The following is a 24,944-nucleotide window of genomic DNA, read 5'->3' on the forward strand; positions in this document are numbered from 1 at the left end:
CTCCACACATACACACGATTAGACTGTTTTTGTAAAGCGTCTTTGAGCACTTGGAAAAGCGCTATATAAAATAAATGTGTATTATTATTAAGCACCCCCCTCCCACACACACAACTAACCCCCCCTCCCTCCCACACACACACACACAAACTACCCCCCCCCACACACAAACTACCCCCCCCCCACACACAAACTACCCCCCCCCCACACACAAACTACCCCCCCCCCCCCACACACACACAGCTAACCCTCTCACACTAAACATAACATAGATCCCGGCTCCCATGACGGTGTTGGGGAATGATCCATAACATTTTATAATTGTTTTTGTCTTCAGCTCGGCGGCTGGTTCAACGTGGAAATAGACTGCAGTGATCATGAGGGGGGGAGGGGAGGGTGCTGGGCCCGGGCGGACATGGCGGCAAGAGGCGGCCCTGGTTCTCGGCCTCCCACACCGGCCTTCACCCCCACACTGGCCCCGGCCCCGGCCCGCGGGCTCCTGGCTCCGTCCGCGACCCGCGGGCTCCTGGTCGGCCTCGGCCGCTGGCTCACGGGTGACCCGGGCCTGAAAGACACGGAGACGGCAGCGCGGAGCCGCCCGGTGACCGGGGGCAAAGCTGAAGGTCGGTGGCCGGGCGGTGGGTGGGTGGGTGTGTGTGTGTGTGTGGAGCAGTGTGTGTGTGGAGCAGTGTGTGTGTGTGTGTGTGTGTGTGTGTGTGTGGAGCAGTGTGTGTGTGAATGTGGAGCAGTGTGTGTGAATGTGGAGCAGTGTGTGTGAATGTGGAGCAGTGTGTGTGAATGTGGAGCAGTGTGTGTGTGAATGTGGAGCAGTGTGTGTGTGTGTGTGTGTGTGGAGCAGTGTGTGTGTGAATGTGGAGCAGTGTGTGTGTGAATGTGGAGCAGTGTGTGTGTGAATGTGGAGCAGTGTGTGTGAATGTGGAGCAGTGTGTGTGTGAATGTGGAGCAGTGTGTGTGTGTGTGGAGCAGTGTGTGTGTGAATGTGGAGCAGTGTGTGTGTGTGTGTGTGTGTGGAGCAGTGTGTGTGTGTGTGTGTGTGTGGAGCAGTGTGTGTGTGAATGTGGAGCAGTGTGTGTGTGAATGTGGAGCAGTGTGCGTGAATGGGGAAGTGGTGTGTGTGTGTGAATGGATGGGTGTGTGTGAATGGTGTGAATGGGAGAGGCGGTGGCGTGAATGGTGAGGCAGTGGTTGTGTGTGAATGGGGAATAGTGTGTGAGAATGGATGGTTTTGTGTGTGTGTATGAGGGAAGTGGGGTGTGTTAGAATGGGGAGGCGGTAATGTGAATGGTGAGGTAGTGTGAGTGGTGAGGCAATGGTTGTGTGTGAATGGGGAATAGTGTGTGTGAATGGGGAAGTGGTTGTGTGTATTAATGGGGAGGTGGTGTGTGTGTGAATGGCGAGGCGGGCGGAAAGGTGTTGGATGATGAGGTGGAGGGGTGTTTGGGGTGGTGGTGATGGAGAGGGACCTCGTGAGATGGGAACAGGGAGGTTGGAAACGACCGATGTTTCTGCTGCTTGGTTCCACATGAAGGAATGCATTAATTACAGGTTGGGATGGGATGTTGCTTGAGGGATAAACATCTCACCAAGTTAATGGCATGGATCTCACACCAAAATGAAGAAAGGCCCAGAAGGATGTGAAGTTGGGGATAGTCTATCTCAATTGATGGTGGGGTTACAACACAGTGAGCATGTCCAATCTTCTTCCGACTGATGCTATTTATTTCCAATTTTAATGAAAAATTGTCATTCTATTTCTATTAAGATTAGAAAATGCTGGAAACAATCCACAAATCGGGTAGGATCTGTGAAAAGAAAATAATTTCCTGTTTCAGGTCTTTGCTAGCATCTGTTTTCCCTCCAGCACTGCTGCCAGACCTGCCCAGCTTCTCCAGTACTGTGTATTTTTTTAATGTCCTTTTAAACTTGTCTACGTTTATTCAGGATCCTCATCGTTCAAAATACCAGGACACAAACCTTCAGGTTTTGATAAAAAGTTTTTGGTATGGACTGGTCGCTTCAAACGGGAAGAGGATATTCCAGCAGTTGTTTCGTAAGTGAGGAAACGGGCATGGGATTTTAGTGGTCAGTGGCTTTTCCCACAATGTGCTGGTGCTCCTTTCTGTGTTAAGTTTTATTCACTTGTCACTTCATTGCTTACACACACGGTGGGGCAGCTGGTAGTGCTGCTGCCTCACAGTGCTGTATGTTCGCTCGCACATTCTCTCTCTGGGTGCTCCAGTTTCCTTGCACATCCCAAAGACCTGTGGGTTTGTAGGTTAATTGGCCCTCTGCCAATTAGCCCTAGTGTGCAGGGAGTAGACGTGAAAGTGGAATAACATAGAACTAACGTGAATGGGCGATCGATGACGTGGACTCGGTGGGCTGAAGGGTCGGTTTCCACTCTGTCTCTTTAAACTAAGTATTGGGCAGTAGAATTGCTGAAAATAGTTCAAGAGCTAATGACACGCACAATATAACAGTAAGCTGGTTGCAGCTACATTACACGGTATAGCATTTGCTACCCAAGAAAGACTATCACTTGGTGCAATGATCTTTTATAGGCACTGTCTGCCACTACTGTAGATGAGGAATAAAGGCCTACATAGTAATTGCATGTGAATACAACACATGGAGGCCAGAGACTACAGTTGGTGGAACCATGGGTGCTGAAGATCAGGCAGCATCTGTGGAGGGAATGGACAGGCAACGATTTGGGTCAGGCTTCTCTTCGGAGTGGTGGTTGGGGGTTGGCAAAGTCTGGTAAATGATAGGTAGAGATAGTGACAAAGGCAAGATAAATAGTACACATGTTGGTTTCCATTCTTTGGTGTCCAGCAATTGTTGCAATTCCTCACTGTAGGCAGAAACTATAGTTGCCTAGCATGCATGTAGGGGGAGAATGAGATGACCGGGGAGAAGTCAAGGACAGTTTAAAACTAAAAGAAAAGGCGTATAACGTAGCAAAGATTAATGGGAAGCCAGTGGATTGGGAAGCTTTTAATGGACAACAGAAGGTAACTGAAAAGGCAATACGGGGACAAAAGATGAAATACGAACGTAAGCTAGCCAATAATATCAAAGACAATAGCAAGAGTTTCTTCAGTTATATAAAGAGTAAGAAAGACGCAAGAGTGGAAGTTGGACCGCTGGAAAATAATGCAGGAGAAGTGATAATGGGGAATAAAGAAATGGTAGAGGAATTGAATAAGTTTTTTGCATCAGTCTTCATAATGGAAGACACCAGCAACATGCCTGACATTCAAGAGGACTGCACCCTAGGGTTCTGAAAGAGATGACTTTAGAGATTGTGGAGGCATTGACAGTGATATTTCAAGAATCATTAGAGTCAGCAGTGGTTTCAGACGATTGGAAAATTGTCAATATTACCCCGCTGCACAAGAAGGGAGCAAAGCAGAATAGTGGGAACTATAGGACGGTTAGTTTGACTTCAGTGGTTGGTAAGATTTGAGTCCATTATGAATGATGAGGTTAAGGTGTACTTAGAAGTTCACGATAAAATAGCCCGAGGTCAGCATGGCTTTGTGAAGGGGAGATCTTGCCTGACGAATCTGCTGGAATTCTTTGAAGAAGTAAATAGCAGGACAGACAAAGGAGAGTCAGGAGATATTGTTAACCTAGATTTTCAGAAAGCCTTTGATAAGGTCCCACACGTGAGGCTGCTAAGGAAGGCGAGGGCCCATGGTATCCAAGGGCAGATACTAGCATGGATAGCAGGTTAGCTGGATGGCAGAAGGCAGAGTGGCAACAAAAGGGGGCATTTTCTGGTTGGCTGCCAGTGACTAGCGGAGTTCCGCAGGGGTCGGTGCTGGAGCCGCTACTCTTCACGATGTATATTAATGATTTGGATGAGGGGATTGAAGGCTTTGAGGCCAAGTTTGCGGATGATATGAAAATAGGTGGCGGGGCAGGTAGTGTAGAGAAAGCAGGGACTCTGCAAAAGGATTAGAACAGGTTGGGAGAGTGGGCGGAGAAGTGGCAGATGGAATATAGTGTAGCAAAGTGTGGAGTCGTGCATTTTGGTAGTAGGAATAAAGGCATAGACTATTTTCTAAATGGGAGAGAATCCAGAAATCAGAGGTGCAAAGGGACTTGGGAGTGCTGGTGCAGGATTCCCAAAAGTTTATCTGCAAGTTGAATTGGTAGTAAAGAAGGCAAACGCAATGCTAGCATTTATTTCGAGAGGGCTTGTATACAAAAACAGGTATGTAATGTTGAGGCTCTATAAGGCGCTGGTCAGGCCGCATTTGGAGTATTGTGAGCAATTTTGGGCCCCATATCCAAAGAAGGATATGCTGGCTCTGGAGAGGATCCAGAGGTGGTTTACAAGAATAATCCCAGGAATGAGTGGGTTAACATATGATGAGCATTTGACAGCACTGGGCCTGTACTCGCTGGAGTTTAGAAGAATGAGGGGGGGACCTCATTGAAACGTACAGAATAGTGAAAGGCTTGCATAGAGTGGAGGTGGAGATGATGTTTCCACTAGCGGGAGAGTCTAGAACTGGAGGTCATCGCCTCAGAATTAAAGGATATTCCTTTGGGAAGGAGATGAGGAGGAATTTCTTTAGTTAGAGGGTGGTAAATCTGTGGAATTCTTTGCCACACAAGGCCGTGGAGGACAAGTCAATGTATATTTTTAAGGCAGAGATAGGTAGATTCTTGATTAGTACGGGTGTCAGGGGTTATGGGGAGAAGGCAGGAGAATGGGGTTAAGGGGGAGAAATAGATCAGCAATAATTGAATGGCGGAGGAGATTTGATGGGCCAAATGGCCTAATTCTACTCCTATCACTTATGACCACATGTACTTTTTCCTTTTGCTTTCTAGGTACTTACTATTTTTATTTCCATATATGGTATTACTAGCTTTAAACACTCAAGACTTCACAATTACACATTATTTTTTCATAGCCTGCTGCTGGCTGAATGGCATTATTCTACAACTATTCTTAACAGCACTTCACCCTTTCTTACTACCACGCCACACTACAGAATGCAATTATCCTTTTGGCTGCAGCACTTTGCAGACAGCACAGACTTTTAATCACTGTCTGCAAATAATCATTTACAAGCTCTGAAATGGACCATTGATTTCACCAAGCTCTAACTGGTTTACATTTACATCACATTAATTTTGCATTTAGAAATTTACCACTAAGATTGTAAAGAAAATCTGAAATCACCTATCCATGTTCTCCAGAGATATTGCCTGCCCCGCTGAGTTACTCCAGCACTTTGTATCTTTCTGCAGATTTGGTATTCATTGGAATCTCTCTAATGGGATCACTGATATATAGTTCACATCAGGTTGTTTGGAAAATACCAACCTTAGCCTATTGCCAGTGCAGACCAGCTGCATGACAATCTTGCCATTCTTCCTTCATTCTCAAACGCTGAATAAAGACATTGTATGATCATCTAATGGGCGACCAATTTATTTGTTTCAGACTTGAGACAATTAATGCTGCAAGAAACAGGATGAGAGTGAAAGGCAGTTATTTTATGGTGGTCCTGACCATCATCGGGTGCATTGCAACAGTTATATCAGCAAAGAAGGTGAGTCAGTGTTACTCATTGCACGTCACAAATCAAGTTCTGTTAAACCAAGTTGCTTTGCTCTGCCTACTCACTCATACAATATGGTGACAGGCCCTTTAGCCCAACTTGTCCATGCCCAGCAAGATGCCCCATCTACGCAAGTTCCACCTGCCCACATTTGGCCCAAATGTGTCCAAACCTTTCCTCTCCAAATGTTATTTATAGTACCTGCATCTTTGTTCCATATACCCACCACCCTCTGTGTGAAAGATTGTCCCCACAGAGTACTTGGCCTCTGTAACTTAGATGAGAAAGTGGGATAACATAGAACGAGTGTGAACGGGTGATTGGCGTGGACTTGGTAGGCCGAAGAGCCTGTTTCCATGCTGTATCTGTAAACTAAATTGGAAAATGGACTGAGTAGGTCTTGTTTAAAGCATAAATTCAACCTCTCTAATTGCTGTCCAATCAGTCAATCTCAAATCATCAAAATAATGAAAGCTGTCATTGATGATGAGATCACGTGGCATGTACACATGGGTCCTAGTTTAGGTTGCTTAGATCACTCTACTCCAGTCTACACATGGACCAAAGAGGTAAGGTCAGAATGACAACCCTTGACATCAGACAATGTTGAGTGTGTGTGGCACCTAGGGACCGTGGTAAAACTGAACGCAGTGGACAAAGGAAGTAGTTGGAATTGCATCTCACACAATGGTTATGGTACCATGAGGCAAGTCACCCTCACCCCAGCGCAGCGGTGCAGGAGATGGCCGGGACCTGCTTCCACTGCGAGGGCAGAAGTGAGAATGCTTGCCGTGCATTACACATGTTCCAACTCCAGCAAATGAGTGGAAAACATTTTAGATAGACAGAAAATGCTGGAGTAACTCAGCGGGACAGGCAGCATCTCTGGAGAGAAGGAATGGGTGACGTTTCGAGTCGAGTCCCTTCTTCAGACTGAGATTACTGCAACATTTTTGTTTAGTTTAGTTTATTGTCACGTGCAAAGCTTTTTGTTGTGTTATCCAGTCAGCGGAAAGACTAAACATGATTACAATCAAAAGTGTGCAGATACAGGATAAAGGGAATAACGCTTAGTGCAAGATAAAGTCCAGTAAAACCAGATTAAGGATAATCTGAGGGTCACCAATGAAGTACATAGTAGGTCGGGACTGCTCTCTACTTGTTGGTAGGATGGTTCAGTTGCCTGATAACAGTTGGTAAGACACTGTCCCTGAATCTGGATGTGTGCATTTTAGCTCTTCTGTACCTCTTGCCTGGTAAGAGAGGGGAGTGACCGGGGTAAGACTGGTCCTTAATTATGCTGGTGGCCTTGCCAAGGCAGAATGTAATGTAGATGAGTCAGTGGGAGGGAGGATGGTTTGTGTAATGATCTGGGCTGCTACCTCGATTCTCTGCAATTTCTGGCGGTCTTGGATGCAGCTGTTCCCAAACCATGCTGCGATGTGTTAAGATTCACAAATAAACTGCTCTGGTGTGGGATCCAAGCAAAAAAACACAGACTATTCAGGAATTAGCTGATAAATGGCAAATAACATTTGCACTGCAAAATTGGCGAGGAGTGGCCAAGAAGACACATCTAGCCTTTTTTAGGGGATAAGCCCAAGGAAGATTGTAGTCACAGCAGAGAGGTTAACTTAATGTGAAACATAACATTCAGAATATTTCAAAGGCTGAAAGTCTCTCTTTTCCATTTGCAGGCTGCAGGGAGACACGAATCGCTGTCAACCATGAATATGGAGAAGAAAGCCAAGCTGAAAGCAAGTCAGCAAGAAGCCCCAAAGAGCCAATGATGGAGTATGGACTGAGGCAGAAATGGGTGCTACTCAACTCCATGGCTGTGTGTGGATACATTGTATACTCATGATACAAAATGTTTTGTATTAAACACCAGGCTCCCTTAAAATATTATTGTTACCTACATTTAAGAAGCGTTCATGAAATCAGTCAAAACAACTTGAACACAGGCAGAATCCTTGTATAGAACTGTTATTCCCAGCGCTGCAGCTAAACTGCTTGTATTCAGCTGTTTTTTGTCGTTAAGGATCGAGAACCATTTAGAAATTTTAGCTGTTTTGCAGTGAAGTTCTACAAGTGAAACTACATGTAAAAAATGGAAATCTCATAGCAAGTAGTTTCCAAAGTATTTTTGACCTATTTATGTTCAACATTTTGTTTCAACCAATCTAACTAAACTGTAGAGAGCTCTCAAAATGTAATTTGCCTGTAAAGACATTAATTAATAGGCAGGGATATTCCTAGTAAGCCTGTTACAATTGTTTGCTGTCTTTCTTAACCAGAAATGAAATGAAAATACTAAATAAAATTCACCTGTGTTGCAATAGTTGCCTTGGCTAGCTATTAATAATTAAACTCCTGTTTGCTTCAAACTGGGAGTCAGGGTCTAGAGTTCACGGTGCCAAATATTCACATGGAGTTTAAAAAGGACTGATACCGTCAAACATATATTACAAAGTGAAAAGGTCCAGGATACCTTAGCTACAGTTGCTGAATTCAGTGATTACTTTGGTTCTTCTCTAACTTGCTCGTTTCCTTTCTTACAGGTATAAAGAATTTTGACATGCTTCTTCTATGACCTTCACTTCCTTAGCGGTAACTTATTAGTTCTGCATTATAATAAAAAGTTGTCCTTAGTCAGATAAAAGTAAACATAATTGCAAAAGTGAAAGATTATTTGCGTCTGAACTGCCAAGTCCTTCACTTTAGAGATCCAGCATGAAAACAGGCCCTTCAACCATACCGACCAGCGATCACCCCGTACACTAGCACCATCCTACACACAAGGGACAATTTACAGAAGCCAATTAACCTACAAACCTGTACTTTTATGGAGTGTGGGAATGAAACCGGAGCACCGGGAGGAAACCTACGCAGTCACGGGGAGAACGTACAAACAGACAGCACCCGTAGTCAGGATGGAACGCGGGTCTCTGGCTTTGTAAGGCAGCAACTCTACCGCTGAACCACCTTGCTGTCCAAAGCGGACATCATACAGTGCTTCATCAAAGGGGTTGGTGATCATTGCCAACCATGTACGACAGTTAAATTCTATTTCAAAAGACTAAAAAACTGTCCAGGTCACATAGTACCAAATGAAAATGAATTATTTAATTAAACTTTGATCATAACTACTGTAAATAACCTGCTATCTATATACTAAAACTCTTGTTTGTTTGTTCCTGAACTACAGCCAAAACGGTACACGATAGCGTGACAATATTAGGCCCACCTTACTCACCGTCGTCCCTTTGATGCTAATGGAAGAAGTTTCATTGAAATCGGTGTTATATTTTTAAAGTTTAAATCTATCTCCTAGAGAGGGAGGGTGTGGGGGATAAGGGGGGTTGAGGGGGATGGAATGGGGGTGGGAGAGGGAGGGGGAAAGGGAAGGGAGGGGGAAAGGAGGGGGAGGGCGGGGAAAATGCTGCACCAATGCAGGAGAGGTTTGGGCTCAACGGGTCCACTTGGTCTAGTTTAGACTGAACAGGAAAGAATACCTACGTGTGGCGACCACAACTGGTTTAGGGTTCTACTGCATAAAGTACAAATAGATAATTCAATGTACACTTAAAGATGAAGCGCATATTTAATTTAGACGAGCCAAACATAAATAATTATTCTATTCTACAAGATGCTCCTGCCACCTACCTGCTCTCAGAGGTACAGGGGTGTTCCCAGATATTGAGGCAGATGTAGGTGAACATAGACGAGCATCCATCTTGAAGGAAGAGTTTCTCGGTGCAGTAACAATCACGGGTGCATGTCACTAAATTGTTCACCTTTATTTTGAGCACAAGACTTTATGTGCATTGTGGAATTGGGCAGAATTGAGTAATGTGTGATAAAATGCCTTAAAGAAAATAATTGGGCATCCCAGTTATGGATCGATTACTGGACTGTTCCATTCAAAATAGCATATGGTCAGCCGAAGCACAAAATACATTTATACAAATTAAACGTTAAGTGGAGGGATATGAATCACATGTAGGCAGAGATCAGTTTAACTTGGCATCATGTTTGGCACAGACGTTGTGGGCTGAAGGGCCTGGTCCTGTGCTGTACTGTTGCGTTTCCACATTTTTTTACACCGCTATATTCTTACCCGTTGCACAATAAACAAACATTTTGTTCCCTATGTATCAATCTTGAACTACACCAATATTACTCTAAAGGACACCATCTGATGTTTATTGATGGGTTTGATGAAGTTTGCCAAACTGTAATCGGAAAGCTTTTCCAGACAGTATTATATTTTTGTGACTTTTGATCTTGGCATCTTTGAAACTTGCATTCCTGGCTCATATGCAGCCACCCGCAGTTAAAATAGCAACGGGTTTCTTAACATTCAGTAGTGTTTGATTACTGCAAGCAGTCCCCAGACTTTTTGCCCCCAAAAACAACATTGTTACTGCCTGTCAATTTCAAGAGTAACTTTTAGGTGGTCCACTAGTCGCCGACTAAAACTGCATTAAAACCAGTTTGGCCCATGTAATGCAAGTAGTGTTCTCTAATCTATCACTCACCTTGTATCCCATTCATGTTATGGTCACAGAACTACAGTGCCCTCCATAATGTTTGGGACAAAGACCCATCAATTATTTATTTGCCTCTGTGCTCCACAATTTGAGATTTGTAATAGGAAAAAAATCACATGTGGTTAAAGTGCACATTGTCAGATTTTAATAAAGGCCATTTTTATACATTTTGGTTTCACCACGTAGAAATTACAGCAGTGTTTATACACAGTCCCCCATTTTAAGGGCACCATAATGTTTGGGACACAGCAAAGTCATGAAAATAGTTATGTTTAGTATTTTGTTGCAATCCTTTGCATGCAATGACTGCTTGAAGTCTGCCATTCATTATGGTGCCCTGAAATGGGGAGATTATGTATAAACACTGCTATAATTTCTACATGGTGAAACCAAAATGTATAAAAATGGCCTTTAATAAAATCTGACAATGTGCACTTTAATCACATGATTCTTTCTATTATAAATCTCAAATTGTGGAGTACAGAGGCTAATAAATTATGGGTCTTTGTCCCAAACATTATGGAGGGCACTGTAGGAAGTACCTGTAATCCACTAAATATTTCTAATGCCCCACTGTGCTACCATCTGGGATAAAAACAAACCCACCTGAATTCCAATATCTTAACCGAAGGTAGCATTTCAAAAAAAAATTTAAAAACACTTCTTGTTGCACTTGTGTATACTAAATTTCATCCATCACACTAAAAATGGAATCTTTGCAAATATTTCAGAAATGAATACATTTCAAAATGGATCAAATAAACAGAATGTCTGCCCCCAAAGTGATGGTCCTGTTCATTTCTGAAAACAAATGTTCACCAAAACATTAAAGTGGTAACTTATAGACCCAGATTCTAGATTGTGAAAAGTGTATTAGAGGAGGCAATTTACAGCCTAATTATGTGATTATGAAAAGCTGAGTAATTAGCTACACAGGTCTACCACCTATCTTCCAGCAACTCCTATAATCCAAACAAAATTACAAGAGCGTACTTATCCCCACCCTCTCCTGGGCAGTTCCCATGAAAAAGCGATGCATAGGCCAGGTGAGGCGGCCGATCTCGACCTCATTGGGACTTCCACTCCGATCGGCGGGTTGAATTTGCCCCCTGTAGCCGGGGCTCTGGAACTCCAGCCCGGCCGGAGCTGCCACGTCCCTTCCCATAGCCCATTTTGTGGGCCAATATCTCCGCTCCTCGGCGGACAGTTCTGGTACTACTGGACTCAGAGGCTGTGACCTGTGTTGGTCCCGGCAAAATGGATAATCCAGAAAGGTTCTGGATCTAAGGATGTCGGAATATCAGTGGTGGACCATTACACCTACAAGCACTTAGCAGGACTATAACATTAAACAGCTTTAAGTTTATAGACCCGATTTGAAGAACCAAGTATGTTTGCTTTAGGTTATTTAAATTAACTCTACAGATGAGAAATCTGTAGATCAAAACCCAAATCTCAGGAGACAAGATAGATGTGTTGTAATTATTTAATCTGTATTCTGGAGCAGAAATTGAAATGGGAGTCTCCCATTTTGTTTTAAGTAAACAACATTAACCACTGCTTTCACAAATCAAATTAACATTGGTTCAATAACCCACACTTGGATTTCACACATCCACCTAGAAATAATATTTATTAATTTGTCATTGTGCACCACATAGCAAGCCTTGGGCTATTTTCATGTAATCAGTCATGAAAAGCAGAAGGGCTAAACGTTGTAGTGATTTAAGCTGACATTTTAACAAGCTATCAAGTTCGACAAGTGGACAGCTCAAGTGCTCAAAAGAATATTAAATTCATATTCCTGGAAACATAACAAGTTTAAATTCATAACACAAGAAAATCATATTCTAATAGATGCTGCTGAATCCTTGCTGCAGTCTATTAACTTTTAAAACATGATAACTAATTAATCCCGTATTAAAATGCATAGAATGTAAACGGCCGAATGTTCACCTTATTGCCAAACATGTTTTCACCAAAAAAGTTATCCCATGGATAAAATGAAAAAGGTTGTGTAAAGAACAAGACATCTATGGAACAGTTTATAAAGACACAAAACATATGCATTGTTACCTTAATAAGGGACACACAGCTTGTCAGAATATAATTATTTACTCGGGTAGTCCTTTGAACTTCTTGGCATAAAGCTTTTTCTTGTCAAACATTTCACATTATAAAAAAATAAACAAAACAATTGTATGGACAAAAAGAAAGTTTCTTGCTCAAATTATCTTCACTTTCCTGTCAATCGCAGAAATAGAATAAGACTGGTCCAGAGTGCAATGTGAAATAAAAAGTACGAGATTGACTTTCAAAACATTTACAAAAGAAATACTTTAAGATAAATATACTCTTAGGATACAAACTTAGAGTGTAAAGTTGTTCTTTAAACAATAAGTGCAGGAATTCTATTTGGTCAAAATAAATAAATCTTTCGAATGGTGATTCCTCCACACAATCGTCCTGCTAACACCTTTGTTTGGGATGCTTTTTAAACTGGGAAACTCTGGGAAAAGCATGTCCAAATACAATAAACAAAAATTACAACTGGAAACTTTGCACCGACCCAGATTATACGTGCAAGCTTTGTTCAAGACTGTAATGCACATTGCATCTGTCAACATGCCATATTATTCCAGCAGTATTATAAATTGCAGAAATTGTAGATGCTGATTAATACACAAATGGACACAAAGTGCAGGAGTAACTCAGCAGGTCAGGCAGCATCCTTGAAGAACGTGGATAGGTGATGTTTTGAGTTTGGATCCTTCCCAAGACTTGACTTACTCCAGAGATACTGTCTGACCTGCCGAGTTACTCCAGCGCTTTGAGTCCTTTTGAGTATTATAAATTGGTTACTCTCAAATAAGGCAACCAATTTTGCCATTGCAAATTGTAACCCAGCATTTTAAAAGTTACGACAGCTTGCTTTAATACTAAAATTGTGCTGTTAGAGGGGCGCAGAGAATCAAAGCTGAGATTTCATAATGGAGGGAAAAGAAACCAACAGATAAAACCTATGCTAAAGTTGGAGTAGAATGGGGATATGATCATTCAATCTGTTCACTTTGTTCAACTGGCAATTTCAAGTTAAATCTTATTAAAATGGTACCATCCAGTGTCTTTGTCCATGTCTCTATTATCACACGACAAAAGAATTGCAGCATCATCTCCTGGGGGGCAAATTAATTGGCTTCAAACACTGATTGCCGAAAAGAAATCTTCAAAGGGAAATGATATATTTAAGGTAGACACAAAGAACTGTAGATGCTGGTTTACAAAAAACAAATGGCACAAAGTGTTGGAGTAACTCAGCGGGTCAGGCAGCATTTCTGGAAAACATGGATAGGTGATGTTTCAGGTCAGGACCCTTCCCAAAATGTTGCCTATCTGTGTTCTCCAGGGATGCCGTCTGACCTGCTGAGTTACTACAGCACTTTGTGCCTTTTTTAATATTTAAGGTAGTTTTTCAAAGCAGGGTACCTCTACTTTATTACAATTGTATCTTGGAGCAGTGCAAATTTATATCCTTGGAAGAAATAGTAACAAGTACCGACTAGACACAAAAGTTGTACGAACAAATTACATCTCCACAACCAAGAACAAAAACAGAAAGCCACATGCAGGGATTGTGAACAACAGTGCCCTCCATAATGTTTGGGACAAAGACCCATCATTTATTTATTTGCCTCTGTACTCCACAATTTGAGATTTGTAATAGAAAAAAAATCACATGTGGTTAAAGTGCATATTGTCAGATTTTATTAAAGGCCATTTTTATACATTTTGGTTTCACCATGTAGAAATTACAGCAGTGTTTATACATAGTCCCCCCATTTCAGGGCACCATAATGTTTGGGACTCATAGCTTCACTAGTGTTTGGAATTGCTCAGGGGTGTTTAAATGCCTCCTTACTGCAGGTTTAAGAGACCTCTCAGCACCTAGTCTTTCCTCCAGTCTTTCCATCACCTTTGGAAACTTTTATTGCTGTTTATCAACAAGAACCAAAGTTGTGCCAATGAAAGTCAAAGAAGCCATTATGAGACTGAGAAACAAGAATAAAACTGTTAGAAACATCAGCCAAACCTTAGGCTTACCAAAATCAACTGTTTGGAACATCATTAAGAAGAGAGCACAATTGAGCTTACTAATCGCAAAGGGACTGGCAGGCCAAGGAAGACCTCCACAGCTGATGACAGAAGAATTCTCTCTATAATTTAAAAAAATCCCGAAAACACCTGTCTGACAGATCAGAAACACTCGTCAGGAGTCAGGTGTGGATTTGACAATGACCACTGTCCGCAGAAGACTTCATGAACAGAAATACAGAGGCTACACTGCAAGATGCAAACCACTGGTTAGCTGCAAAAATAGGATGGCCAGGTTACAGTTTGCCAAGAAATAATTAAAAGAGCAACCACAGTTCTGGCAAAAGGTCTTGTGGACAGATGACACAAAATTAACTTATATCAGAGGGATGGCAAGAGCAAAGTATGGAGGAGAGAAGGAACTGCCCAAAATCCAAAGCATACCACCTCATCTGTGAAACACGTTGTTGGGGGTGTTATGGCCTGGGCATGTATGGCTGCTGAAGGCATTGGCTCACTTATCTTCATTGATGATACAACTGCTGATGGTAGCAGCATAATGAATTCTGAAGTGTATAGACACATCCTATCTGCTCAAGTTCAAACAAATGCCTCAAAACTAATTGGCCGACGTTTCATTCTACAGCAAGACAATGATCCCAAACATACTGCGAAAGCAACAAAGGAGTTTTTCAAAGCTAAAAAATGGTCAATTGTTGAGTGGCCAAGTCAATCACCCAATCTGAACCCAATTGAGCATGCCTTTTACATGCTAAAGAGAAAACTGAAGGGCACTAGCCCCTAAAGCAAGCATAAGCTAAAGATGGCTGCAAAACAGGCCTGGCAGAGCATCACCAGAGAAGACACCCAGCAACTGGTGATGTCCATGAATTGCAGACTTCAAGCAGTCATTGCATGCAAAGGATATGCAACAAAATACTAAACATGACTACTTTCATTTTCATGACATTGCTGTGTCCCAAACATTATGGTACCCTGAAATGGGGGGGGACTATGTATAAACACTGCTGTAATTTCTACATGGTGAAACCAAAATGTATAAAAATGGCCTTTATTAAAATCTGACAATGTGCACTTTAACCATGTGTGATTTTTTCTATTACAAATCTCAAATTGTGGAGTACAGAGGCAAATAAATAAATGATGGGTCTTTGTCCCAAACATTATGGAGGGTGTACGATGTACGATGTAAGAACCATCCCTTGACATTTATTTACATGTGCCACAAGTGACATGATGATCATGTTCAAACTTTTAGTTCTCAAGCGTAATTCTGCAGCCCACTTGCTGCATCAAGGGAAACTGCGTGTTCTCCGAATGATGAATGCAGGCAGCAATAAAGAGAAGTTAATGACAAAGCAAGTTAAATAGGATGAATACAAATTCTGTTGCAAACGAAAGATTTGTCCCGCAGAAACAAAACAAATGACACCGCCTGCAGCAAGTTGTTCTGTTGAAGGTCTTATCCGATTCTACTTACTTCCCAGATATTTTTTAGTGTGCCAACTCTTCAGTTCTCACTTCTATCAAGTTTGCATTTACCTCGTTAGGTAAATTACACCGCTGAACTAACCTCCACACAAAAAAGTTGAGGACGTCTTTTTTTGGGGTGGGGGGGGGGGGGGAACCTGACCGGTGGAACCTAATTAATGATCTTGCTCTGGAAAGAATGGCAGTTCTATTGCCCAGAACATTTCCCCGAAGAAATGAATGAATTACCTGAACAAGCAAGTGAATTTTAGTTCCAACAAATGCAGCACACTAAACACAGATCTTTTAAAACATCTTAAAAGTACAGTCACAATAGAATGGGGTCTAGTCAGTGACTCGACAGTGCAGTGCACTGACTGTGTCGCCATGCTGCTTTCCTTTTGGGTGCAATACGTTCAATCACAGCTTGGATTGGACAATCTTTGACTGTTGCTGCACTAATGACAAACAATCACAGCTTTACAACCTCAGCAGATATCCAAATTTGACAAGAGTATTTTAAAATATGAGAAGCCCAAAATCTCTCTTACATTATATTATGGTTTGCCACAAAATTAAAAGTGGTTCATGGGCCTCGTTTCCGGCCCCATTTGTTATACTAAAAAAAAAGAGCAGCAGAATATCATGTCTGAAACAGTAAGATCAATCAGCTCTCAATTAAACCACAGCAAGGAAAGATCACGACTGTGTAACTGATGTATCGTTAATTGGATAAAGTGGAAATGAAAAGTTATTAGTTGATGGCAGTTCATCAGTCAACTTCTATTAATATTCCACCAGCTCGAATTGTAAAAAAATCAGCAGTATTAAACATCACAATATAAAGGATGAGAGTCACAGCAAAGGATGCAAGTTTTTAAGTTGGAAGAGTCGGGTGGTGCAAATTTGCTCAGATTTCACTAACCCCAGTTTGAATGTTTGTATACATATCATTAATATTACACGCAAGAATATAATCTTCATATTTAACGTTTTGTATGGTTCACAAATGTTGCTTCGTAGAGAGTACTGTACACGGGTACGTGCTTCCCTATTCACCAACATACAGCCTTTTGCTAGTGAGAACGATTCAGTTGCCCGAGCTTGTTCTTACCAGCACAGCTTACCAGCAGAGGTGTGTGTTTATCCATGTGTTTAGGTGTGGCCTTTTCTTTCTCCTCCCGTCCCAAACCCTTCCCCCCCCCCTCCCCCTCCTGCCCATGATCCTGTCTGTCCCAGCTGCCGTGGGAGAAGTGCGTGTGCGTGGGGTCAGTGGTCCTCTCTGAGACCATGCTTACAGTTGAAAGCCCTCCATCTGAGCTTCGCGTGGTTGAAAGATGTATTGCTGTTGATTGAGATCAACTTGTGGGACAATAGCAGAGTCCTCCTCCTCGTCTGTACCAAAATAATGTTCTATTAAATCAAACGCTTTTTGATAAACATCCTGGTTTTCATGGCTTTGCAGGAATTCTATCTTGTCCAAGCCTGGAAGAGTAAAATGAAAAAAAAATTGCACTAAAAACAAATGAAAGTTGTGTACAAAAACAAATGAAAGTTGGGTACAAATGGGAAACTGTCCTTTTATTTTTTTTAAAAGAGTCAGGGCCATGCAGCATGGAAACAGGTCCTTCAGCCCAACTCGTCCATGCTGATTAAGATGCCCCATCTAAACTAGTCCCATTTGCCCATGTACGTCCCATATATCCCTCTAAATCTTTCCTATTCATGTGCATAGTCTTTAGCCATTTTTTTTCCTGAGCGCCAAACCATTAAAATATTAATTTGTGATAGAAATAGATACAGACACAAGGAACTGCAGAGGCTAGTTTACTAAAAGAAAAGTGCTGGAATAACTCAGCAGATCAGGCAGCTTCTCTGAAGAACATGGACAGGTAACGTTTCAGGTCAGGACGCTTCCCAGGGTATGTTTCTTACCACTTTCATCGGGTAAATTAACCATTCTATCAACAACTATGAAGCAGTCCTGAGCTACTATCTACCTCAATGGAGACTCTCAGGCCATCTTTACTCAGACTTTACTGGGCTTTATCTTGCACTAAATGTTATTCCCTTTATCCTGTACCTGTACACTGTGGACGGCTTGATTGTAATCATGCATAGTCTTTCTGATGACTGGATGACATATGACAAAAAGCTTTTCATTGAACCTCATTAAGCGTGACGATAATCGAAGGTAAACTAAACGTCACCTATCTATGTCCACCATGGAGGAGGGAGAAAGCTGGAGTAGAGGTGGGGCAGAGCCTGACATGTGATAGGTGGGTGCAGATGATAAGGGTGGGTGCGATTGGCAGACGGACGGAGATAGCTGGAGGTGAAATGGAGGCAAAAGGGTGTCACATAAGGAGAGGGGAGAAGTGACATGTAAAGCCAGAGGGAGAGATATGTGGAAAGGGATGGGGAGGAAAGGGGAGCAGGAGAAATGGGTGCACACCTGGGTGGAACACAGAGGAGGGAAAAGGGCGGAAGAAAACTGGATGTTTGTCCAACCATCTGCCTATTAAAACCCCCTCACCTGTAGCCACCTATCACTCACCAGGCTCTTTTCCACCTCTACGTCTTACAGCCTTCTACCCCCACACACAGGCAGTCAAAGAAGGGTCCCGACTTGAGACGTCATGTATCCATGTTCTCCAGAGATGCTACTTGACCCACTGACTTACTCCAGCAATTGTGTCTTTTTTCTGTAAACTAGCACCTGCAGTTCCTTGCAGCTCCATGCCATAACAAATGTTGGTTTGCGGTGATAACATCAGTGCAAAATAGGCGAGAGTGGGTACATCAGGGCCATTCCTAGTCACGTGTGTGACCTCAGACCATAAACATTGTCAGCATAACATAAAAATTAAACGACAAACTTCAACATATACAAGTCATATATACAGTACAAAACAATATACCTGCAATGTTTTCAGAATTAGAAGAGATGTATTCCACAATTTTTCACATTTTTTTGGTCACACACGTGACTGAGAATGGCCCATCGGTGATTGGAATGGGGAACTTCAGATGCACTTTATGTTGAGCATTGTGAACTGTCTGTGGTCCTTAATGCTAAAGCTATACCTGCCCACAAACTGGCCTTTCCTCCAGTTCCTTAACATGGATAGCAGCTCCTGCTGTAATAGCAACCATGAGTTTGTTCTGCAGACGAGCAGAATCACAGCAAATGTAGGGTGTGGAAGGAGTTGTGGAAGGGTGTCCGAGGTTATGGGAGAAGGCAGAAAAATGGGGTTAGGAGGGAGAGATAGATCAGCTATGGCAGAGTAGACTTGATGGGCTGAATGGCCTAATTCTACTCCTATCTCTTACAATCTTATGATCTCATGGCAATTTTATGTAAGGTCAATACAGCTACTCCCATACTTCTGTTTTCTCTGCAGATTTGAAGATTTGTGTTCTGTTCACCCAGGCACGTTATTAACATACATTAAAAAAAAATCCCAAATGTCTTAGGGAATTCCACTGTACATTTCCATAACTGTTCAACATCACAAAAAACAACTGCTCAACAGCCAATTTTCTGTTCATATTGTTTCTGATCGTTTAATTCAACAGGCTTCAGTTTAATGCAAGTAGATTACGCCATACTTTATCAAAGTCCAAAGTCCAAAGTGCCAAAGTCCTCATACATCAAATCAACAATATTTTCCTCCTTAGCCCTGGGTTTTATCTTGCACTAAATGTTATTCCCTTTATCTTGTACCTGTACACTGTGGACGGCTTGATTGTAATCATGCATAGTCTTTCCACTGAGGTCCTCCAGCACTTTATGTTTTGATCAAGATTCCAGCATCTGCAGTTCATAGCAATTCTATATCCGATTATCCTTTCTGCAACCTCTGACAAAGTTCCGCTGGTCAGCCAGTATTTGCCGAGTCTATTCTTGCACCCACTTTTGAACAAGTATGTGAAATGAGCAATTCCCTTGTCCACTGACACCACCTTTATGCATCCAGAGATACAGTGCATTCAGAAAGTATTCAGACCCCTTCACTTTTTCCACATTTTGTTACGTTACAGCCTTATTTTAAAATGGATTCGATTCTTTTTTTATCATCAATCTACACACAATACCCCATAATAAAAAAGCAAAAACAGGTGATTAGAATTTTTTTGCAAAGTAATTAAAAAGAAATAACTGAAATATTACATTTACATAAGTATTCAAACCCTTTACTCAGTACTTTGTTGAGGCACCTTTGGCAGTGATTACAGCCTCAAGTCTTCTTGGGTATGACGCTACAAGCTTGGCATGCTTGTATTTGGGTAATTTCTCCCATTCTTCTCTGCAGATCCTCTCAAGCTCTGTCAGGTTGGATGGGGAGCGTCGATGCACAACTATTTTCAGGTCCCTCCAAAGATGTTTGATCAGGTTCAAGTCCAGGCTCTGGCTGGGCCACTCAAGGACATTCGCAGACTTGTCACGAAACCACTCCTGCGTTGTCTTAGGGTCGTTGTACTGTTGGAAGATGAACCACCGCCAGTCTGAGGTCCAGAACGTTCTGGAGCAGGTTTTCATCAAGGATCTCTCTGTACTTTGCTCCATTCATCTTTCCCTCAATCCCGACTAGTCTCCCAGTTCCTGCCGCTGAAAAACATCCCCACAGCATGATGCTGCCACCACCATGCTTTACCATAGGTATGGTATTGGCCAGGTGATGAGCGGTGCCTGGTTTCCTCCAGACGTGACACTTGGCATTCAGGCCAAAGAGTTCAATCTTGGTTTCATCAGACCAGAGAATCTTGTTTCTCATGGTCTGAGAGTCCTTTAGGTGCCTTTTGGCAAACTCCAAGCAGGCTGTTATGTGCCTTTTACTGAGGAGTGCCTTCCGTCTGGCCACTCTACCATAAAGGCCTGATTGGTGGAGTGTTGCAGATATAGTTGTCCTTCTGGAAGGTTCTCCCATCTTCGCAGAGGAACTCTGGAGCTCTGTCAGAGTGACCATCGGGTTCATGGTCACCTCCCTGACCAAGGCCCTTCTTCCCCGATTGCTCAGTTTGGCCGGGCGGCCAGCTCGATGAAGAGTCCTGGTGGTTCAAGTTCTTCCATTTAAGAATGACGGAGGCCACTGTGCTCTTTGGGACCTGCAATGCTGCAGAAATTGTTTTATACTCTTTCCCAGATTTGTGTCTCGACACAATCCTGTCTCTGAGGTCTACGGACAATTCCTTTGTCTTCATGGCTTGGTTTTTGCTCTGACATGCATGGTCAACTGTGGGACCTTATATAGACAGGTGTGTGCCTTTCCAAATCAAGTCCAATCAATTTAATTCACCACTGGTGGACTCCAATCAAATTGTAGAAACATCTCAAGGATAATCAATGGAAACAGGATGAACCTAAGCTCAATTTTGAATGTCACAGCAAAGGGTCTGAATACTTATGTAAATATGATATTTCAGTTATTTCTTTTGAATTACTTTGCAAAATTTTCTAAACACCTGCTTTTGCTTCTTCATTCTGGGGTATTGTGTGTAGATTGATGATAAAAAAAAATAATTTAATCCATATTAAAATAAGGCTGTAACTTAACAAAATGTGGTAAAAGTGAAGGGGTCCGAATACTTTCTGAATGCACTGTATGTGGAAGATTATGACCATCAGCCATGCAATATCCAACCTTCCCTCAGCAGCGTACGAGATTTCATCTTGCCTGGGTGGATTATCCCTTTCAGTAGAGCTAGCAATTCTAACACCTCCCCTCTATCAATCTCTAACCCACCAAGTATTCAAATCACAATTTTCTTTACTGAGAGACCAACATCACCGATGGATAGATGCAGCATGGAGACAGGTTGGTCGACCTATCGTGTCCACGCCGACCATCGATCAACCATTCACACTTTTAGTTGTTTACTTTAGTACTTTAGAGTACTTTACTTTAGTGCTCCAGTTTCCTCCCACATTCCAAAGATGTGTGAGCTATTTGGCTTCTGTAAATTCCTCCTAGTGTGTAGGGAGTGGTATAACATAGAACCAGTGTGAACGAGTGATCGATAGTCGCCGTGGACTTGGTGGGCCTATTTCTAAGCTGTATCTCTGAACTAAACTAAAGTGTGGTGGCTGATTTTATCTGTTTTAGCAAAGGCTAGGCCATCAGAACCATTTTTAAGTAAAGACATTTATTAGAGTCTTGTAGCTTATTTGGTTTACTATTAGTTACTTACGTCCAGTTGCAATTCAACTTTAAGGCAATGGACGTAGAGAGCTCAAAAAGGATATGTATAGAAATAATATCATTTGGTAAAAAACAAGTAACCAAGTCATTGTGCAACTTAGTTAAATTTGCAAATAATATTCTTGATAATTCTGTTTCCAACTCACCATAGGCTTCCTCTATTAGTGCACAATAAGGATTTATTCCTGTACCATTCTGTTTGGCTTCCTGTTCACCCAGCCGAAGGATGTTCTCCAAACCATTCAAGGAGACCTGAACGATTTTAGCATCCATAACGGTCAGAAGATCGCATAACGGTTTAACACAGCCCAACTCCACGATATATCTGAACAAGATTATTAAAGGAGATCGAAATCAAATCCTAATACATACCTAAAAAGACACAAGATGGTGAATCTGTGGAATTCATTGCCACGGACGGCAGTGGAGGCCAGGTCATTGGGTATTTTTTAAACGGAGATTGAAAAGTTCTTGATTAGTAACAGCGTCAAAGGTTACAGGGAGAAGGCAGGAGAATGGGGTTGAGGGGGAAGAACAGATCAGCCAAGACTGAGTGGTGAAGCAGACTCAATGGGCTGTATGGACTGATTCTGCTCCTCTCTTTTCATCCTTATGAATACAGAATCATAATTTGCAGGTCTGGGGTAAAACACCTAATTTGACTAACAGCAGTGAAAATAAGGCCCAAATTTTGGCAGCATCACTTTACGGTGCATCTGCTGAAGTTAGCAAGTCTGTAGAGCCTTGCCAAACTTCCTCAGACTTCTGACGAAATAGAAGACATCTAGGTGTAGGGAAAATAGCTGGTTTAAATCGAAGGTAGACACAAATGCTGGATTCAGTCTGAAGAAGGGTCTTGAAACGTCACCCATTCCTTCTCTCCAGAGATGCTGCCTGACCCACTGAGTTACTCCAGCATTTTGTGTCTACCTTAAAATACATTGATATTCAGTCAGCTTTGCTCAATTTCCATTTAGATTGAACAAAATTCACCCACAGCATTGACAAGGTATAAACATAAAGTCTAATCTATTCTATGCCATCTGGTTACTGAATATTGTTTTAAGCTATAATCTTACAGTAAGAAGATTTAATAGGAAGATTTGGTCATTTAATACAGATACCAAATTAACATAGTTATTTTGTTGCTTGGCGCACTACTGCATATGCTTTAGTTCAGTTTCATTTTGCTTCAACTTAGTACTCCCTTAGCACCTTTATCGCAGAACTCAGTGAACCAGAGCTGTGCCTTGATTTTAAAGCTTTGTTTTATTAAACAGGAAGGGTTAGGGTTAGTTTTCTGCCTCAAACACAGTCGTGCCAATCTCAGGCGAAAGAGCACATCATGTAAGAATTGCATAGGCTTGAAAATCAGAAGGAAAAACATCTGGAGGTCAGATGCAAATGCAAATATCCTACGGTGCATCTGTAAAAAAACAAAGATTTGGTGCAGAGAAATATCTTACTTGATCTGTTCAGGAGTTCCACCAGATGTTGCGTTGGTGATCGCCCACGCCGCCTCTTTCCTAGTACGGAACTCTGCTATCTGTAGGATGCTTATTAGGACTGGAAAGATGTTGGCATTGATTGCTGCCTGTAAACGTTACAACATACAAAATGTTTACCACGCACCAAACAATTAGGCAGTGCTTCTTTGTGACAGTACAGCATTTTAGCATCTCTGCAAAGTTTAAAAATTAGATTCACAAAATTTTAATATTACAAAGAGATTACCAAAGATTAAACATTAATATTTATTCATATTATTGGATGGTTGAGCTGTTAAACTGCTTATAGGCGACGATTCACCACAGACACCAGCAGCAACGAACGACATACGTACCGGCAAATCTTTGTCTACAAAAAAAGCTCTGCTTCTGGGAATCAGTGAAATTATACACTTAATATTTGGAAATGTTTACTTTTCAAAATGGAGACACACCACTGTGAAATAATGCTATGGAAACCAGCTAAACTTTCGGGGCAACACAGTGGCACAGGTGGTAGAGCCGCTGCCTCTCAGCACCAAAGACCCAGGTTCGATCCTGACCTCGGGTACTGCCCGTGTGTGAAGTTATCCCTGTGACCGCGTGGGTCTCCTCCCACGTTCCAAAGACATGCAGGTTTGTAGGTCAATTGGCCTCTGTACGTTGCCCCCTAGTGTGCAGGTGAGTGGTGTAATCTGGGAGAAATTGATGACAATACGGAGAATAAAATTGGATGAAATTAGTGTAGGATTAGAGTAAATGGGTGGTTGATGATCAGCGTGGACACGATGGGCCAAAGGGTTTGTTTCCATGCTATATCCCTACGACTATGAGTAATAAAGATAAATTGATGCAGAACAAAAATAACAAATATCAGGAATTGTTAATCAGCCACAAAACTGAAGCTTGCCTGTATCTGTGCTCTGTTCCCTGCTGTTATATTTGAGATGGTCCAACATGCCTCCTTCTTGATTGATTCTTTTGGACTGCTCAGTAAATGCAATAAACTCTGCAAAGCTGAACAATTTAAAATTACCTGGAGAAAATATAAATTGAAAAGTGAAATCAAATAAGTCAAGTTTGAATGTGCATGGCCATAAAAAGCAAGAGTGAATTTGGGAGAGGAATGCTGGTCTTAATCTGAAAGATACTCGGAACACATGAAGGAAGATCTCAGTCCAGGAGTTTGTGTTTGTTTTGCAAAGGGCCAAATACTGCTTCCGCCTGATACTGTGCAACTGGGGACGCTGCATCGGAGAAGAGGCCAACATCATCAGACCCATCCTGTCATTCCTCCTTCTCCCCGCTCCCATCCAGCAGAAGGTACAGAAGCTTGAAAACGCGCATCACCAGACTCAGCAACAGCTTCCTCCCCTCTATTATCGGGATTCTGAACGGTCCTTCCATAAGCTAGAGAGAGTACTGTCCGATTCACCTCCGCCCCATTGTGGACTTTGTCTACAGAACAGATGCGCTACAATGCCGAGAAGCACATACTGCTCTCTGTATCTT

At 42.2% G+C, this 24,944-nt stretch overlaps 2 protein-coding genes across 4 annotated transcripts in view; one reads left to right on the forward strand and one right to left on the reverse strand.

The window, feature by feature from the left end:
* Window positions 1–367: 367 nt before the first annotated feature.
* LOC144598504 (protein FAM162A-like) lies at window positions 368–7,964 on the forward strand. Its single transcript, XM_078408662.1, has 4 exons — window positions 368–623; window positions 1,963–2,071; window positions 5,489–5,597; window positions 7,304–7,964. Exons 1-4 carry the CDS (start codon window positions 416–418, stop codon window positions 7,394–7,396), a joined length of 519 nt encoding a protein of 172 aa, XP_078264788.1. The 5' UTR covers window positions 368–415; the 3' UTR covers window positions 7,397–7,964.
* Window positions 7,965–15,346: 7,382 nt separating this feature from the next.
* The window catches only part of LOC144598730 (importin subunit alpha-5), a 28,926-nt gene continuing 19,328 nt past the window's right edge, over window positions 15,347–24,944 (reverse strand). For all 3 annotated transcript variants that reach the window (XM_078409078.1, XM_078409077.1, XM_078409075.1), the window contains exons 11-14: window positions 24,343–24,468; window positions 23,412–23,539; window positions 22,092–22,270; window positions 15,347–17,227 (exon numbers count right to left, since the gene is read on the reverse strand). In XM_078409078.1, coding sequence (XP_078265204.1) covers window positions 17,037–17,227; window positions 22,092–22,270; window positions 23,412–23,539; window positions 24,343–24,468 — 624 coding nt within the window. In that variant the 3' untranslated portion in view covers window positions 15,347–17,036. The remainder of the gene's footprint in view (window positions 17,228–22,091; window positions 22,271–23,411; window positions 23,540–24,342; window positions 24,469–24,944) is intronic.

Source organism: Rhinoraja longicauda, chromosome 12, assembly GCF_053455715.1.
Source record: "Rhinoraja longicauda isolate Sanriku21f chromosome 12, sRhiLon1.1, whole genome shotgun sequence".
NCBI lineage: Eukaryota > Metazoa > Chordata > Chondrichthyes > Rajiformes > Arhynchobatidae > Rhinoraja > Rhinoraja longicauda.

What these genes read in the sequence shown, in the direction of transcription:
- LOC144598504 (XM_078408662.1), top strand. Translation starts at nt 416, where the DNA reads ATGGCGGCAAGAGGCGGCCCTGGTTCTCGGCCTCCCACACCGGCCTTC. An exon ending in GATATTCCAGCAGTTGTTTC is followed by an intron (nt 2,072 to 5,488) that starts GTAAGTGAGGAA and finishes TATTTGTTTCAG; the next exon opens with ACTTGAGACAATTAATGCTG. An exon ending in CAGTTATATCAGCAAAGAAG is followed by an intron (nt 5,598 to 7,303) that starts GTGAGTCAGTGT and finishes TTCCATTTGCAG; the next exon opens with GCTGCAGGGAGACACGAATC.